The 15,260-nt window shown below is 41.7% G+C and overlaps 3 protein-coding genes across 3 annotated transcripts in view; 2 read left to right on the forward strand and 1 right to left on the reverse strand.

The window, feature by feature from the left end:
- Positions 1–1,596: 1,596 nt before the first annotated feature.
- Positions 1,597–8,373, forward strand: LOC137985575 (uncharacterized). The gene is made up of 3 exons (XM_068833194.1): positions 1,597–2,251; positions 5,465–5,555; positions 7,269–8,373. Exons 1-3 carry the CDS (start codon positions 1,954–1,956, stop codon positions 7,543–7,545), a joined length of 666 nt encoding a protein of 221 aa, XP_068689295.1. The 5' UTR covers positions 1,597–1,953; the 3' UTR covers positions 7,546–8,373.
- Positions 8,374–9,886: 1,513 nt separating this feature from the next.
- LOC137985573 (double zinc ribbon and ankyrin repeat-containing protein 1-like) lies at positions 9,887–14,793 on the reverse strand. Its single transcript, XM_068833192.1, has 2 exons — positions 13,238–14,793; positions 9,887–11,003 (listed from the first exon to the last, which is right to left on the reverse strand). Exons 1-2 carry the CDS (start codon positions 14,640–14,642, stop codon positions 10,033–10,035), a joined length of 2,376 nt encoding a protein of 791 aa, XP_068689293.1. The 5' UTR covers positions 14,643–14,793; the 3' UTR covers positions 9,887–10,032.
- Positions 14,794–14,961: 168 nt separating this feature from the next.
- LOC137984801 (uncharacterized) overlaps positions 14,962–15,260 on the forward strand; it is a 1,917-nt gene continuing 1,618 nt past the window's right edge. Inside the window, exon 1 of the mRNA XM_068832087.1 lies at positions 14,962–15,260. This exon is cut by the window's right edge and continues 1,618 nt beyond it. Within this exon, the coding sequence (XP_068688188.1) occupies positions 15,189–15,260 (72 nt within the window). The 5' untranslated portion in view covers positions 14,962–15,188.

Here is a 15,260-nt window from a genome sequence, read left to right on the forward strand (position 1 = left end):
TTCAAAAATTTTAATATATATTTTAGTCATTTTATTGAATATCATCCACTCGACGGAAAATCAAATCATTGCACAAGGCGTAACGGTCTGAAAATTGGATATTAGAAATCTCATGTCTCTTCAAATTTCCAGGAAATTTCCATAAGTTTGACTGCAAGGGTTTATATTAAGTTTACAAATTTCGTTAGCGGTCATGATAGCTTGATTCTGATCGCCATACTTCAAGAAAATAATCTCAATAGAAGTGCGTTTTGAGAGGTATAAGCTATTCTCGCTATCCACGACCTTCAGACCTTTACGGATTCATAATGGTTCAAAGTCGGCAAAATTCCCGTACATTCGCTGTAATATAAGCCGTGATTACCCCCTTCTCCCATCAATCAATAGGTCGTCAGAATCCGTGAAAAGCTCTTTGCGAGACGGTTCAATTGTCTAACAATTTGCGGTGATTTCAGTAAGCATAAGCTTTGGTAAATGAGAACAAAGAGCTTCCTTTGAAATGACGGCTAAACTATGGAATGCAGGGCCACTTTTGAAACAAGTACTTTTTCATGCTCGGCAGTCAACTGACGAGTCGCCGAGCCACCCAAAGATATGCTTTACTCGTTCGTAAAGAATGAATTTCACTGTCGAGCCGCCGAGCAACTCAAGGATACACCTTACTCGTTCTTTAAACATTGAATTTCACTCAGTGATAAACCCATGCTCTTGAACTGAAAGAATCGAGCCGTGTTCAATTGACAGCGCATCATGGGAAACGGTTTGAAGACAGTCGACAATAATTAATCGAGTCATGAAGTGTGTTTGGATGAGCTTTTCATGTCAGACCCTCTGATTAAATAAGGAAACAGAGTAAAACAAAAGTTCATGAAAACAATGTAAAAGTGAACACCGGAGAGATAAAGCCTTAAGCATGCGTAGGAAAGATGTGAACCGAAGAGAAAAATATTCGTACCAGCTCGTCGGAATTTACTACTTTTCCGCAGTCAGGCGCGGGAGGGAAGGGGGGGCGGAAAACGAAGATCTGGAAAACAGAGACCGAAGACCCGGAAAACGAAGACCCCAGAAAAAATAACATACCAAACAGCAAATAACAAAACCCATCATTCATGTTATTTAAAACGATCGATAAGCTATCTATTGTGAATTACGGTAGGGTCTTCGTTTTCCACACACCGCAATTCACAATAGATAGCTTATCGACCGTTTTAAATAACATGAATGATGTGTTTTGTTATTTGCTATTTGGTATGTTATTTTTTCTGGAGGTCTTCGTTTTCCGGGTCTTCGGTCTTCGACTTCCACACACCCGTCACGCGCATTTACAAATGAGAAGGCTTTTTGCCTTGCGCCACACGCGAAGAAACACCCACAAAGTACAACCGGCGTCATCATTTGACGGATTGTGATAATGAAACCGGTTACAGGTCACTGAACCATTACGTGGGCAGTTAAGTTAAAGGCATCATTTGAGACTTTTTTGATGTAATCAATTACTTTGCTCCTCAAATGCATCATTCAAGCCTTTGTTTACATTTCTAGATGCATTTTGTAGATATTAGCATGTAATAAGACTCGTTTGTATCAATAAACGCTGTGCATAAGAGGCGGGAAAATTAGTGAGGTCAGTGCTACACCATATCCGATACTTGGTTGCAATATGAAATGATGTACCTTAACTCGTAAGATAAGCATAGCATGCACGGCACGGGACGTAAGTGGCCAGTTGATGGAGCTAAAGTCCCATTAAAACTGTTTAGCATTATGTTCGTCCTTTAATCAGTTGCAACAGTGTTACGTAATTTAAAGGAGGAAAATTAAAACGGAAAGGAGAAGATCAAATTCTGTGTTCCCTTGGGGCGTACGCCACGAGCTGGCCAATTATTGGAAGCCGCAGCAGCTCGACTCGTCTTCAGTTTGCTGCATACAGCGCATTTCTTATTAAAATTAGCCATGACAGCACAGGAACGAAGCACGCGCTATCCTTATCAACAACAGACCACTGTGCGAAAGAAAACAACATCCGCTCCAAGGAGACCGACATTGACCGTGGGAACCGAGCCAACGGCTGAGTCAACAGTTACCGCGACTAGAAACTTGCGTGGGCTAAAGAGCGATTCAAAGTTGATTGGAAACAAGAAAAGCACATTTTCCCGCTCTACCATTGGGAACACTGCAGCCAGTGTTTTAAGGATGAGTGCCTTCAACACAACTCGTCAACCAGTTCCTGAAGGATTACCTTCTTCACAAGGTATGCTAAAATGACACTTTCCCGTTTCACCTTAGAATTTTTTTTACCTCATTGGCATTTCCGAGATCACAATTTTGAATTCATTTAAGAGTAACTGGGCTACAGAAATCCTCGGCGTAACGTTTGTCCTAGTTGCTTTCACCTGAATCAGGGCGGATTTTATAATGACAAACAAAACTACCGATTTTCAGCAAATAATATCGTTGTTTCGTGGTGTCGCCCTCGTAGCAGTCGTTGTTTACTGATTTTCTAATATTGGCGGGTAAGGGCTTTAAAGTAACCTATTCTACCCTTGTGGGATAAGATCGAGGTGTCTTGAGTTTCTCAAAATCTCAAGACTGATTCGTGATAATTCTGGACAAACCCCAGACTGATAATGAAGAAGACGCTAGTGGCGTCTACATGGGACAAGGTTGTTAAGTTGGGTTGCAACTGTGAGTGATGATTGACGCACAGTGAGAGTTATAAGCCGAGTGTTAATAGCACATAAAAAGCTCCGGTGCCATGAGGATCTCAGAAGTTTTGTCATTTCACTTTCTATGTCGCTTGTGAAATGGGTTGGCTGGAGTCGAAAGAAGAAGACTGAAAATAATAAAACTGAAGAAGTTAGTGATGGTGAAACGTCGAGTGGTTTGTAATTGGTTAGTTGTACGACGGAAGTTAACATATGAAAGCTATATATAATGATTTGAACTACGGAGAAAATCAAGTTAAGATGCTAATCATTGCTTCGTTCAAGCCTGAATTTTCTCCCTTCGATGGCTTGACCTCGGTATAAAAAGAGCAGTCATTAGATAGCAACCTTCTTACGTGACAGTATTTGAGGGCATGCAGGGAAAAATAACACGGAACTTTTGGTTTTCTGGTCAATGTAACTTTTATTTGATAAGCGTGAATTGCACTGGTAACAACGAATGAATACCAACTATTTTGCTGATGAAGAAAGGTAAAATCCAACATTTCGTCCTTAGCTTCTTGACAGAATGCCTGCAAATTAGGTTTTGACACCTTCAGTGCAATCCAGCCTGACCAGATATTTGCAACTCGTCCTCGTGCTGTCGAATACAAAGACGGCGAAAACTGAAAACGCTTTTAAAATCGAGTCGCTCTGGTTAATTAAGAGAGGTTTGGATCCGAGATATTCTTGTCTGGAAAGCTCGTTTTCAAACCTTAAAAATTGTATTTTTTCTTCAGTTGACTTTACATTTCGCGGGGAAATTAGCCGTGCGTAAATTTATCCCCGCTGGTGGAAGCGTAAACACATGTTCATAGTTATCGTATGATTCACCTCTGTCGCTTGATTTCGCTTCGTAATCGACCTCTTTTTGAAATGTTTTATTGGAACCTTATGTTTAAAAGGCTTTTCTTGATTTTGGAATACTTTTTTTCTTCAAAAAGCTTCCGAAGTGCTCTGTCGGCATAGCTTTGAAATTCACCCTTTGGCATTGGGATGCAAGGTACCAGAATGAAAATTAGGTTTTGACACATTCAGAGCAATCCCCGACCTGACCAAATATTCGCAACGCGTCTTTTTGTTGTCAAATATAAAGAAGGAGAAACCGAAAGCCCTTCTAAAACGTGTCCCTCTGGTAAAGAGAGACTTGCATTAAATATATTCTTGTGTGGAAAGTTCCCTTTCACAGCTTTAAAATTATGTTAATTTCTGAAGTCGGCTTTGTAGTCTTTTCGCGTTGAAATTTGCCGACTCAAAGAGTTGTTTTATTCCGGAGCAATGAGTTGTGGCCGATAGCCTAACAGAAATGTTTTAGAGCAACATACACAAGTTAACAGCAAGAGGAATTCTCTGTGATCCCACAATAGAGTAGGAACCTTGGCCAACAGGGCTCGACTTTACTGTACTTTACACGGTACCGGACGAATTTTCTACCGGTTGAAAAATTATTTCATCCACAGGACGTAGCTAATTACCATGTACGACTACGATGACGACAAAACTCGGCCCATTTTTAATATAGGGCGGTCTGCCACAGACATTCCTCGTAAAAAGTGGGGGTTTTTTTTTTGGGGGGGGGGGGGGGGGCTGCATTTTCTTCAACACCCGGAGTATCGGCCAATGTACCCGGTTTCAAGTTATACTTTAAACACGAATTTAAGACGCATTATTAAAGGTGTGGTACCTCAGCCGCAGGCGGATGGTTTGCCAATCAACGCTGGACGCAGACAAAGGTCTGTCATAATTTGTGCAATAATAAAGCTCCTAACTGGAATATGTCCGCAATATGTCATACGATGTTATCCGCCTTTCTTCACCCCCGGTCACTTTTTTGCTCTGGTAAATGGGACCTTAAGATCTACAACGGAGGCGTCGACGAAAACGTTACCTCAACCAATAACTGTGCTCTATCTTTCGTGATTAGTCCATCTTTTAACGTCCTACTTTGTCGGCGATGTATCCTAAAAACTAGCAGTAATCTCGGATTATTGAAGTGCGTTCGACAGTCGCTTAGTCTGTATTTCCGTAGGGTTTTAAGCTAGAAAACTAAGCATGTGACAAAAAGAGACTGTCTTTAGATCGAGATTCTGGCGAGAATCTACTCGAGGGCGCTCCTGCAAACTGCAAAAGAATCTTCGGGGCAGTTATTTTGGTGTCTCTTACAGGGAAAAAAATCTCGATTCCTTTTGGCAAGACCACACAATCACCCAATCTGGACAAAAGTAGGAAGCTTTCTCCTTCGAGCAAACACAATTAGGGAGCTTAAGCGCGCGAGTTTTTGAGACGCGGACGGCAACTGGAGGAGAACATTTCGAGTGCCAGAACAGCGGTGTCTCCTAGACTTTTATACTAATCATCTCCAATGGAGAAAAGATACTTAGCAATGTAAATGTGGTTGTGTGAAGACAAGTTTAAAGGAAAAACAACTCACTTTCGGTTGCCGTCCGCGTCTCAAAAACGCGCGTGCTTAAGCTCCGTAATAAATTAGTACGAGCGATTTCAGAATGAAGGGTTTGTTGTATTTGTACGCTCATGTTGTCGATTTCACGTCGTTTTGGTGCAGAGTACAGTAACTGTATGTGCTAAAATGCGTGCCGCTCGTGCAGCACGATTATTTTTCCACTTTTGACCAATGATAGTCAGGTTTTGTGGCTTTCTCGTTGACGACCGCGTCGTAGATCTTAAAGTCCCCATTCAACTCACCGTGGAATGCTGCTAGAAGCTTGTCCTTTACTATAGTGTTCTTATCTCCATTTCAGGCTTACCGAATGGAGTATTGGTTGGAGGACTCGTTGGAGGATCGACAGCTATTTTGTTGATTGGTTTGCTTCTCTTGGCATTGTACAAACGGTAAGCGATGCTGCCTTACACGGGATGGGACTAAGCTAGTAGCACAAATTGCGGAATCGCATAATTATGTATGATATAATGCATAATTACATACTTACGCATTTGTAAATTTCAAATTTAAGTTCAAGTTCGCTTCATTAAAAATAAATTTAAAGTGAATTGGGAGCCACAAACTGTCTTTTCTCGCTCTCCATGACGCTAACGACAATTAAGAATCATGGAGGAACTGAGAGGCAAGGCAAGGCAAGGCTTCCTCTTCAGGTGACGTTTTTTAGGGCTCGACTGTTTACGTAAGCCAATTACAGCGCACCTCAAAATCTTGGAAGTGTACTTTGGACCTTGAGAAATAGGCCATTTCCGAGTTCATGTCTTCCTCCTCTTCAAAGCGAGTCTAAGTGCGAAGTTTTTGTGATGGTAATTAGTTCTACTTTGCATATGAATAAAAACTAATTTTCATAAGAAAAACTTCGCACTTAGACTCCCTTTGAAGAAGAGCCCAACATGAACTCGGAAATGGCCTATTTTCGCATGTGAGGGAGATATCATGTGAGGTCGATAAACAAAGAAAAGGAACGCGTGGCGAAGCCCAAAAGACCCTGCAGGTTTGCATGGGAGGGTATCGCCAATAGCCCACTTTCGATATATTAAAATTCAGTCCTAAACAAAAGACATCATCTCGAGGCTCTGAGGAATAAACTCATACAAATCCATATATTTATTCCCCAGAGCCTCGAGATGATGCCTTCTGTTTAGGACTGAATTTTAATATATCGAAAGTGGGCTATCCGATTCCCGAGAAAACCGACCAGGGACATATTCGACAGGCCCAATCAACTTATAAGCGTTTACGTTTGAAACGTGTGCTTTTTAGATGCGTTTTCTTTTCTCATCCACACCAAAGTGATACAAACTGGAGGCTTTCGAAAACGGCTGCAAAAGTGGACACTTTCGAACCGACGGATAGTTTTCGAAACTGTTTAGTTTTAGTGCGACTGGCGAAAACGGACTCTTCGATTTAAAAATATTGACGTCTGAGCGTAGAAAACTTTTGAAACCGCACAGCTGTGGATAAAGGAGATCGGAGACTTCACAAAAGAATAGCGTAAAAAGTAATCCATCGATGCGAGAAATTTTGGTTTTAGCTGTGACGTAATTAGCGACCGTCCGTCCGTCCGTTCCCCCCCCCCCCTCTATGTATGCTAATGTGACCAGTATCACGTAAAAATTGCCACCTCAGTGTTTATATGGTTCGTATGTGCAAATATAATTGCTTTTTATGGACTGTTCGAAATGATTTTTCACTGAAAACCTTCTGCTAAAAGATGGGCAAAACATCAGGGAAACAATTTCAAGCAATTTTAGAACGGCAGTTGGAAAATAACATCGAGGAATAGAGGTTTGTGATGAAGATAAACATGAGCCATGATTTTGAATACCACGAACTACTTCGTGGCCGTCTTTTTCGCGTTGCTAAAATGAGATATTCTAAGCCACATTGTTAGGAATAATTACGTCCAGAAAAATTAATTAGTTTCATAGTTGTTTGAGGAACCATGTTTTCAACCGAATGAAAGTAAGATAAAAGTTTTGAGCATTTTCGAGCGTACTTGTGTGGAAAGCTGAAAGCGATACGAAAATGTTACTGTGGATGAATAACGTTTTGCCTCTTTTACGCCGGGATGAAAATTTTGTCTTGTGTCTTTTTTTTTTCAGCCGCAAGTCAAGTGGCCTTGTTCTTACCCAAAGCATCACGGATACGTCTTTCGATAATCTGGGTTTCAACGGAGGGCGGAAAATCTCCGAATATATGGATTTAACCGAGCTTGAACTTGTTCAAGTTCGAGTGACCAACACAATAAAACGCAAAATATCGGCCTTTACCAAAGAAGATCTAAAAACGCGTCGTATCTCTTGCGGAAGGCTGGAATTAGTTGAGGTCCCCGCTAATTCCAATATCGACAGTGATATATTGTTAACAACTTGGGTGTGAATGTTCGAGGGGCTGAGGACACTTTCTGGAAAACTTTCTGATTGAGTCCGAGAAGTGAGATGGAAAACTAAGATCTACTTACACTGAAAACTCAGTCGACCTTTACGAGACCAGTGCAAGCAAAACAATTGCAAAGTTTCATGACTTCAGAACTTTCCCTTTTGAAGATACAATGAGCTTTTTATCACCCTAAATATTCCCGAGAATGTTTGGGGCCTTCGAGAAACGTCCCCTAGTTAATTATACGCATGCGTAAAATCCTGTACTTATGTCTCAGCTGTCCTCATCAGCGCATGAGCGTTCTTATGCTCGTACTTGCGTCGCAAGTAAACAACAAGATTAAATTATATAGCGACGCAGATCACACATGTTTAAAAGTTAATTTCTTTACTAGAACGGTGATATGTTGACGTAAGAAAGCGCTGTGACATTTTTACTTTACTTCTGTGGCAAGCTCTAAATGGTTGAATGATTCCTGTAAATAGTTTTTAAAATTCAACCCGAAATTCAGACGGTAATGAAGTACGTTCCTTCGTTTAACTTAGAGCGCTTTCCCTTTCGTCAGAATTGGTCGGCCAAACCCGTCAATTTGCAAAGAAAATGCGACAATTTGAAGACACAATTGCATGATAATCCCTCGCATTCTTCTGGAGGAGTGTATATCATCCTCGAAGATTGCTAACTTGAAGGCGATGTAGAGTTAGTTCTTCGAAATGCCCGGTGTGGCTGGCCAATCCTGTCAAATGGAAAGCGCCCTTAGTCTTTGTCTATGCCGTTTTCTAGAAAAGCGAAAAAGCAACTTTTTCTATCGAATAAAAAAAAAGCCACAAGTACACAGTTTTTCGTTATCATCCTACGTTATTTAAACAACATTAGAGAGATTTAGGGTGCGTTCGATTGACCGTAATCCGGAATAGGAATACAAGTGATATAAGTTAGGAATCCTTCGTTTTTACGGAGATTCACTTTAAAATTGTCAAACATCTGCTAAAATGCTATTTTGTACATATTTTTATTATCCTTGCTGCTTCGAAACGCGCCAAAAATACCGTTTTCATCATCAATCCACTTATTATTATTCCGGAATAGGGTCAATCGAACGCGCCCTAAGCATCACGTTACGAGAACGGCAAAAGTGACCACGTGACCATGATTTTCCCGCTATTTTCTACGTTTGCAAGCTCTCGCTTGCCGTTTCTACGTGAAAGCAGCCATTTTCGCGTTTGCCGTAAAGGTGAAATTTTCTTCTACATAAGAAGTTGTTTTCGGAAAAAAAGTACACCAAAACCATTTTCCGGTATGCCAAAGGAGGAAAAATTAGGTTTCATGGTTATAGAGAGTTCATAACCGACTCCTTGCCGCAATTTTCTTCATGAACGTACGTTGACTCTCTGTTGACCGACACAACAGCTTCATCGAAACTCTCTTGACGGGTAAGGATTTTCCTTTTTTATGTAGCGCCTTTTTCTACAAACAATGTTTAAAAAGACTCTCGAGTTTTGTTTTTGCTTTTTTGGTAACTAAATACTCGAGTTGCTGTGGGTCACGCGAAGCTTAATTCAGAACCTTCTCCCTATTTTACGTGAAACGTGTAACGACAAGCCGACGTTTGCTGATTCACGTAAAGTTGATGCTAAATCTCTCTATTAACTTGATGAACAATTTGTAAACACACGCACACCATTAATCGCCAGCGAAAACAAATGGTCGCTTGACAAGAAATCTACACAGAAAGCTACGTATTCTTTGCCTAAAACAACTAACAAGCCTTGACCATGTTTTGTTGTGTTATAAGGCGCGCAAGGAAGAAACGAGAGCTCTACTTCTTTCTGTGTCGTCATCGATTCTTTGGTTAGTAACAGAACAACGCAAAGTTAAGGCTTTTTTATGCGTTACTGCGATTTTCATAATTTGCGGAATCTCACCTTCAAGCGCTAAGCGCTTGACTGCGTTTTGATTCCAATCAATCAAATTTCCGAACATAGCCGAGAAGATCGACTCCACCTTCGGAAAGTAAACTGGAGTTTTTGAAGATCGGATACCATTATGATATCTTTTTAGTGGTTCTTCAGTAAAAAGATCCATTCAGATTCCATCGCTAGCCATCGGCGTCGAGTCCAAGATGATGATTGGTGGGTTACGTCACGCATCAATTGATTTCGGCATCCGTGGTTCCGGGCCAACTCTCGGCTTGGCGTCGGAATAGGCCATTTCCGAGTTCATGCCTGCCTCCTCTTCAAAGCGAGTCTAAGTGCGAAGTTTTTGTTATGAAAATTAGTTTCATTCAGATGTAAAGTACAACTAATTACCATCACAAAAACTTTGCACTTAGACTCACTTTGAGGAGGAGGCAGACATGAACTCGGAAATGGCCTATTTTGATTGATGGAAGTCAACACGCAGTTTGGACGTTGGCGCTTGATGTGAGATTCCGCAGAATTATGAAAATCGCAGTAATCAAGTCTCATTTTTCAATGAAAAATTCTCCTACAATTCGTCTTCGTCCACTATTGTCACCTTCTTTGGCTTGGTTAGTTTTTGCAGCATTTCATCTCCCACGCTTGCAGTAAACCTTTGTGCTACACTGTCTAACCCTGTGTCCATTGCTAAATCATACGCCGTTTGTCCAGCATCATTTGAAACACTGGTCCGCGCGCCCAATCCAATCAAGACATCGATGCATTTGAGACCGCCTCCCCCCAGCTGAACCGCCTCGTGGAGAGCTGTATTTCCTTTGCTAAGATTCTTTGCGTTCAATTTAGCGCCTGCGTTTACTAACAGTGGGATAACGTCGGCATGCTTGTTTATAGTCGCAACGATTAGAGCTGGTGTGCCGTCTGCTGAAACACTCTCTGGATTGGCACCTTCGTCGAGCAGTCTTTGCACCTCGTCTTCGCTTCCTTCGCCTTTCGCGCCGATTTCCTTCAGTAACAGCCTGTCCTCTTCGCTTAGTTTATCGCTGTTATTTTCCTTGCCTGTCCTTTTTTGCTTCTTTCCTTTGGCAGTTGTCCTCAATCCACTTTGGTTCGGTTTTCTTTTGGCGCGCAAATCTTCTCTGCTAGTTGATCCAGACCTGTTGAGATTCAACGCTTTCAAACTCGAGGCAAGAGCTTTCGATTTTGCCTTCCAAAGCTCTTTTCCATCTCTCCTTGCAAAGGTGAATGTCAGTGTAACTTCCTCGCCATTCAAATCCTCATGAATCGCCGCAGTGATAATTTTTCCGAGTCTTGGTTCGCCAATGGTGGAACGAAAATCTGGGTTGTTCTGCGCATGTGCGCGAATGTGCGAACAGACATGATCCATTTGCTGTCTCCAGAATCCCTTTCCTGGACTCACCCCGCCCAGCGCTGGTCTTCGATCTCGAGAAGCCTCTAGGCGGCTTCGTTCCTGGTTCTCAAATTCAAGCTGAGCTTGAATGGTGGTTGCGGATGGGTAGAACAGTCCTACCGTAGATGTTGCTGAAGAGAAAAAAGTTGAACTGTCATGAGGTTATTGACATGGAATTCACATTCTCAAAGAACGAGGAGGTAGTTATGAGGGCAATGAACCAATAGGGAACGGACCTTAACCAACAGCGACGGCAACGAGCATATTTAGGGGGCAAAAACAATAGCGTTGCACGCCCTGCACGTGCGTTTTTCCCTTTTGTCCATTTCTTTGCCGTCGTCAGCAAAACAACAACGTGAATTGTTATACCTCCCAACTCAAATACGTTTTCTGATTGGAGGAGAACGTGTCACGTGTCATTGGTCAAAACTTCATGACGCCCTAGGGCGAACAAAACTTCATGACGCCCTAGGGCAACAACAACTTGAACTTTCGACTCACACGTGATCAGGGTCGTGCACCTTTGAAACGGCGGCAAATCTGTACGCCAGCCGACGTCAAGCAAATAATTTTTATCTGTGTATTGTTCTATTTTAAGTTGGAAGGTATAACAAAACTTCGCCTCGGGGAACATTGAGGGTCTCGGGGAAACAAAACTCACTGTTTCCCTTGGGGCCAGTCATTAAGTGCTTAATAGCTAAATTTGAGGTTTGATGAAGAACGTCAGCACTTGAGGATAAATTTTCATTTTCTCCCACAAATTAAGCGCCGTTCCGACCAGTGTCATTTTTGAAGAACTACCACACCCTTGTCATATTAAAAAGGTTGAATTAGTCACGAAGTGATTACAATAACGCGAATTTATATTTTGAGATGAAGATCTCTTTAACGTCGCCGTCGTCGTTGCTTAACAGGGAGTTTAGGAAACCACGACGGCTACAGGGACGAAAATGTCACTTCAAAATATACGTTTGAGCTATTGTAAGTATTTCGGGATTATTCAATCTTGTTTATATGATACAATATGTGCGAAGTGTCCTATAACTGGATTGGTATGGACGGATTTGAAGTAAAGGGCGAGACTGAAAGATTCACTGTAGTTTGTCCATGTTGTCCTCAAAACCTTCAAAGTTGCTAATTTCACGTAGTAGTTTTGACGAGTACGGGAGAGAAATATTAAAAAATGCGTGCCGCACGTGCGACACGATCATTTCTTCCTCTTTTAAGCAATAATATTGGTTTTGTTTCCTCAACCAATAATTTTCTTGCTTTGAGGCGTTGTCGTAGCCTTTGCCATTTTCGGTGCTAAAACTCCCTTCAGTGACAAACAGTTTGGAAGACATGATGGGGCAAGACCATCAGAAAAGAAGTTTTAAGAGGAAGGGTCAGAATTAAACCTGCGACTGAATTCATATGTAGACAACGAATTAACTGGTTTTATCACCAAATGCGCATGCCTCAGAATCATGCTGCAATGACAAGCTACATATGGCTTTCATGTAGGCCTGCTTCTTGAAGTCTTGCAGATAAGCCATACTAATGGCGACAAGCTGCATGTGACTTTCATGTTGAAATTCTTGCCAGCCTCCAGGCTCTTCACAGGTGGAGAAACAATTTTTGGAGGTGAGTTTAGATCTTTGACCTCAGTTCCCCCCTTTTGCCTTGCAAAGCAACCGATATCCACAGGTTACTTAAGACCATAAGATTCACCCTAATTGGCCTAGTGCCCGTCAGCGTTAGAAAAGTGTCGATTTTTAAACCAAGTTTTGCGGGAAAATCAACAATAGACCAAATCGGCTAACTCAATATCGTACCCAACTCAAATCCTTAGAGAATAAAACGTTTTATTCCAGGTATTTCCATATCAATAATCATTAAAATGTGAATACTACATTATAAGGCAAATACATGTACAATGCACAAAGAATCTTAACCCCGTATAATGGACCCTTGGTACCTGCCATTGTTTCGGGTAACTACTTTGCGAGACTTCAACAGATGAGGGTACATGAAATTATTTGTATAATGATAATGATTCCTCTTTCTATTCACATTAAAATGAATCTAAAGATTAGATGAAAAAAGCAAGGATAATCTACTTAGAAATACTGGTTTCAACATGGTATAGGAAGCATTAACTTAAACTAATAATAATAATAATAACAAGAGAGAGCTTTTCACTTGTGACTGCAGTAAAACCAAAACCAAACCAAGTGCTTACCAATTAAACTACGGTACTCAACAAATCTTGAACCGTAGTAAAACCAAAACCAAAACCAAAGTAATTGCCTGATTACTTTTGACACTCAATTGAAAACCCCTCTAATATTATTATAATTAATAATATTAATATTAGTAATAATACCTTTATCTGCTGTTTCCGCTGGTGTTGAAGGAATAGAAACGGGGAGCCACGTTGCCGAGTCTGATCTTCCCACAGTGTTACCAATGCTTGCTCTCTCAACTATCGTACCAATCACACTTCCTGAACTTTTCTGTGAAATTCTCGGTGGAGGTTCAATGCCACAACCACAAGAGTTGCAGAACCTGGAAAATGCACTGTTGGAAGCATGACACTGAGAACAGATCAGTGGGCTTTGGTAAGCCTGTGGTTTTGCACCACACCAATCACAAAAGCGAGCATCGCTGCTGTTTACGCGAGAACACTTGGAACATGTCATGACACTGTTGATGGAATCTTTTGGGAGAGGAGGAGCACTTGTTCCAGTATATATCTGCTTAGAATTATAAGGAAGCTTGGCTTCACAGGTTACGCAAACTTTCAGATCAGGTGGGTTCCCTGTGCCACACACTGTGCACATCAGCTTGTGCGCTAGTTTCTTGGTTGCCTGTGGCTGACGTTGAGGGGACAATGGTGATTCACAGATAATGCAGTTAGGGGTGTTCAGAGGCACCATTGAGTGACAAGAGACACACATGCCGAGCTGTCCACCTTCAGGAGGAGCAAGTCTTGATGATGGTAAAGGAGGAATAGGAGATCCACACTCTGAGCAGAACCTCGCATAAGGATCCGATGGTCTGGGTGCCATACAGTATATACACTTCAAATAGTCTGTTTGCTGCTGAATCCTGCTCAGTTGTGTTTTGTTTGAAGGACTTCGTTTCTCTCTAAGCTCACCATCAACTTGCGCAACTGACTGATCAAAGGTGTCCACAGTTGCTTGATTTGAGCCAAACCTTGACATTGTGAATCTTGGCTCCGTCCTTGGCTTTCTGTAATCTGCACCTTTCACGTCTTCCCAGTCCCCGGGTGTTGACGTTCGCAATCGCCTTGAACTTCTCTCCGCTCCCCAAGCCTGAGAAGTTTCCAGCTTCGTCCCTTTGGAATTATCCAGAATTTGACCAAGCAAAGAACCAGACGATTCCCTCAAGTTTCCATTGGACAAAGACATGCTTTGGTGAAGCTCTGAAACATCATCTCCCGATTCAACATCTGGTTCCTCTACCAAGAAAGTCTTTGTAACAATAGAGCTTTCTCTTGTACCATCACTCGAAGTAGCCATCGCTTTCACGGTTCGTTTCCCTGGCCCCAGAACAAACGGTCGGTTGTACTTGTAAGTACATTTGATCCCAATCTGTTTAAACGGTTCGGGCTTCATTCCGTTAACGGTGTAATAGATCAGAGTGCCGGGTGTTTCCGAACGAAGTTCGATTGGAGTGTGAGTATCGATCATGTTTTTCCTCGCAGTACCTCCCAGAGGAACACGTAACGGCATAATACTTGGTACCTTGATCATTCCAGCCGTCATCTTGGAATCTTTCTCCACCACTAGGGCACTGCCTTTTTTTAGCTTGTCTGTCTAGAAGATCTTGTAACAGTCTCTTCAAAAACTTTGCAGCTTTCCTATGAGTTGTTTTCATAGAACGAGAGACGGTTCTTTCCCAGAAAAACTGGAGACTAATCTAAATCCAAGATCACAAATGTTTGAAGGGAATTAGAGCGAGATTTTTCGCTCAAAAGCTTTTGCCCTTTTGGCCGCCATCTTAAATTCAAGCTATCCCGGCGCACTTTTCAGGCGTGGGTCTAAACATTTATCTGGTTTCCATAACAACAAAGAAAGGTAGCACGCCATGTTGAAATACAAACTTTGTGGTTCAAAAGAATTAATTTGTAAACAACGTAAAGTTCACAGCTTGAAACTGTTGACATTTTTGGAAAGGTAGAAGTTGTATGATGCTCTCAAGACAGAATTATTGGCGATCGAATTGGCATCTGATGTTAAAGCTTAAATTAATTAAGTTCTTTTGTTAGTAGTTTTGTTGCACGCAGAGAGATCATTGACGAAGTTCAGTTGATGTCTTCAAACAACAACCCGTCAATGGAGGGTCTGTGGTTTCAAGATACAAGAACTGGGTGCGAGAAGCAA

This window comes from Montipora foliosa, chromosome 14 (assembly GCF_036669935.1).
Source record: "Montipora foliosa isolate CH-2021 chromosome 14, ASM3666993v2, whole genome shotgun sequence".
NCBI lineage: Eukaryota > Metazoa > Cnidaria > Anthozoa > Scleractinia > Acroporidae > Montipora > Montipora foliosa.

What these genes read in the sequence shown, in the direction of transcription:
- LOC137985575 (XM_068833194.1), top strand. Translation starts at nt 1,954, where the DNA reads ATGACAGCACAGGAACGAAGCACGCGCTATCCTTATCAACAACAGACC. An exon ending in AGGATTACCTTCTTCACAAG is followed by an intron (nt 2,252 to 5,464) that starts GTATGCTAAAAT and finishes TCTCCATTTCAG; the next exon opens with GCTTACCGAATGGAGTATTG. An exon ending in CTCTTGGCATTGTACAAACG is followed by an intron (nt 5,556 to 7,268) that starts GTAAGCGATGCT and finishes TTTTTTTTTCAG; the next exon opens with CCGCAAGTCAAGTGGCCTTG.
- LOC137985573 (XM_068833192.1), bottom strand. Translation starts at nt 14,642, where the DNA reads ATGACGGCTGGAATGATCAAGGTACCAAGTATTATGCCGTTACGTGTT. An exon ending in AGCGGAAACAGCAGATAAAG is followed by an intron (nt 11,004 to 13,237) that starts GTATTATTACTA and finishes TTTTCTCTTCAG; the next exon opens with CAACATCTACGGTAGGACTG.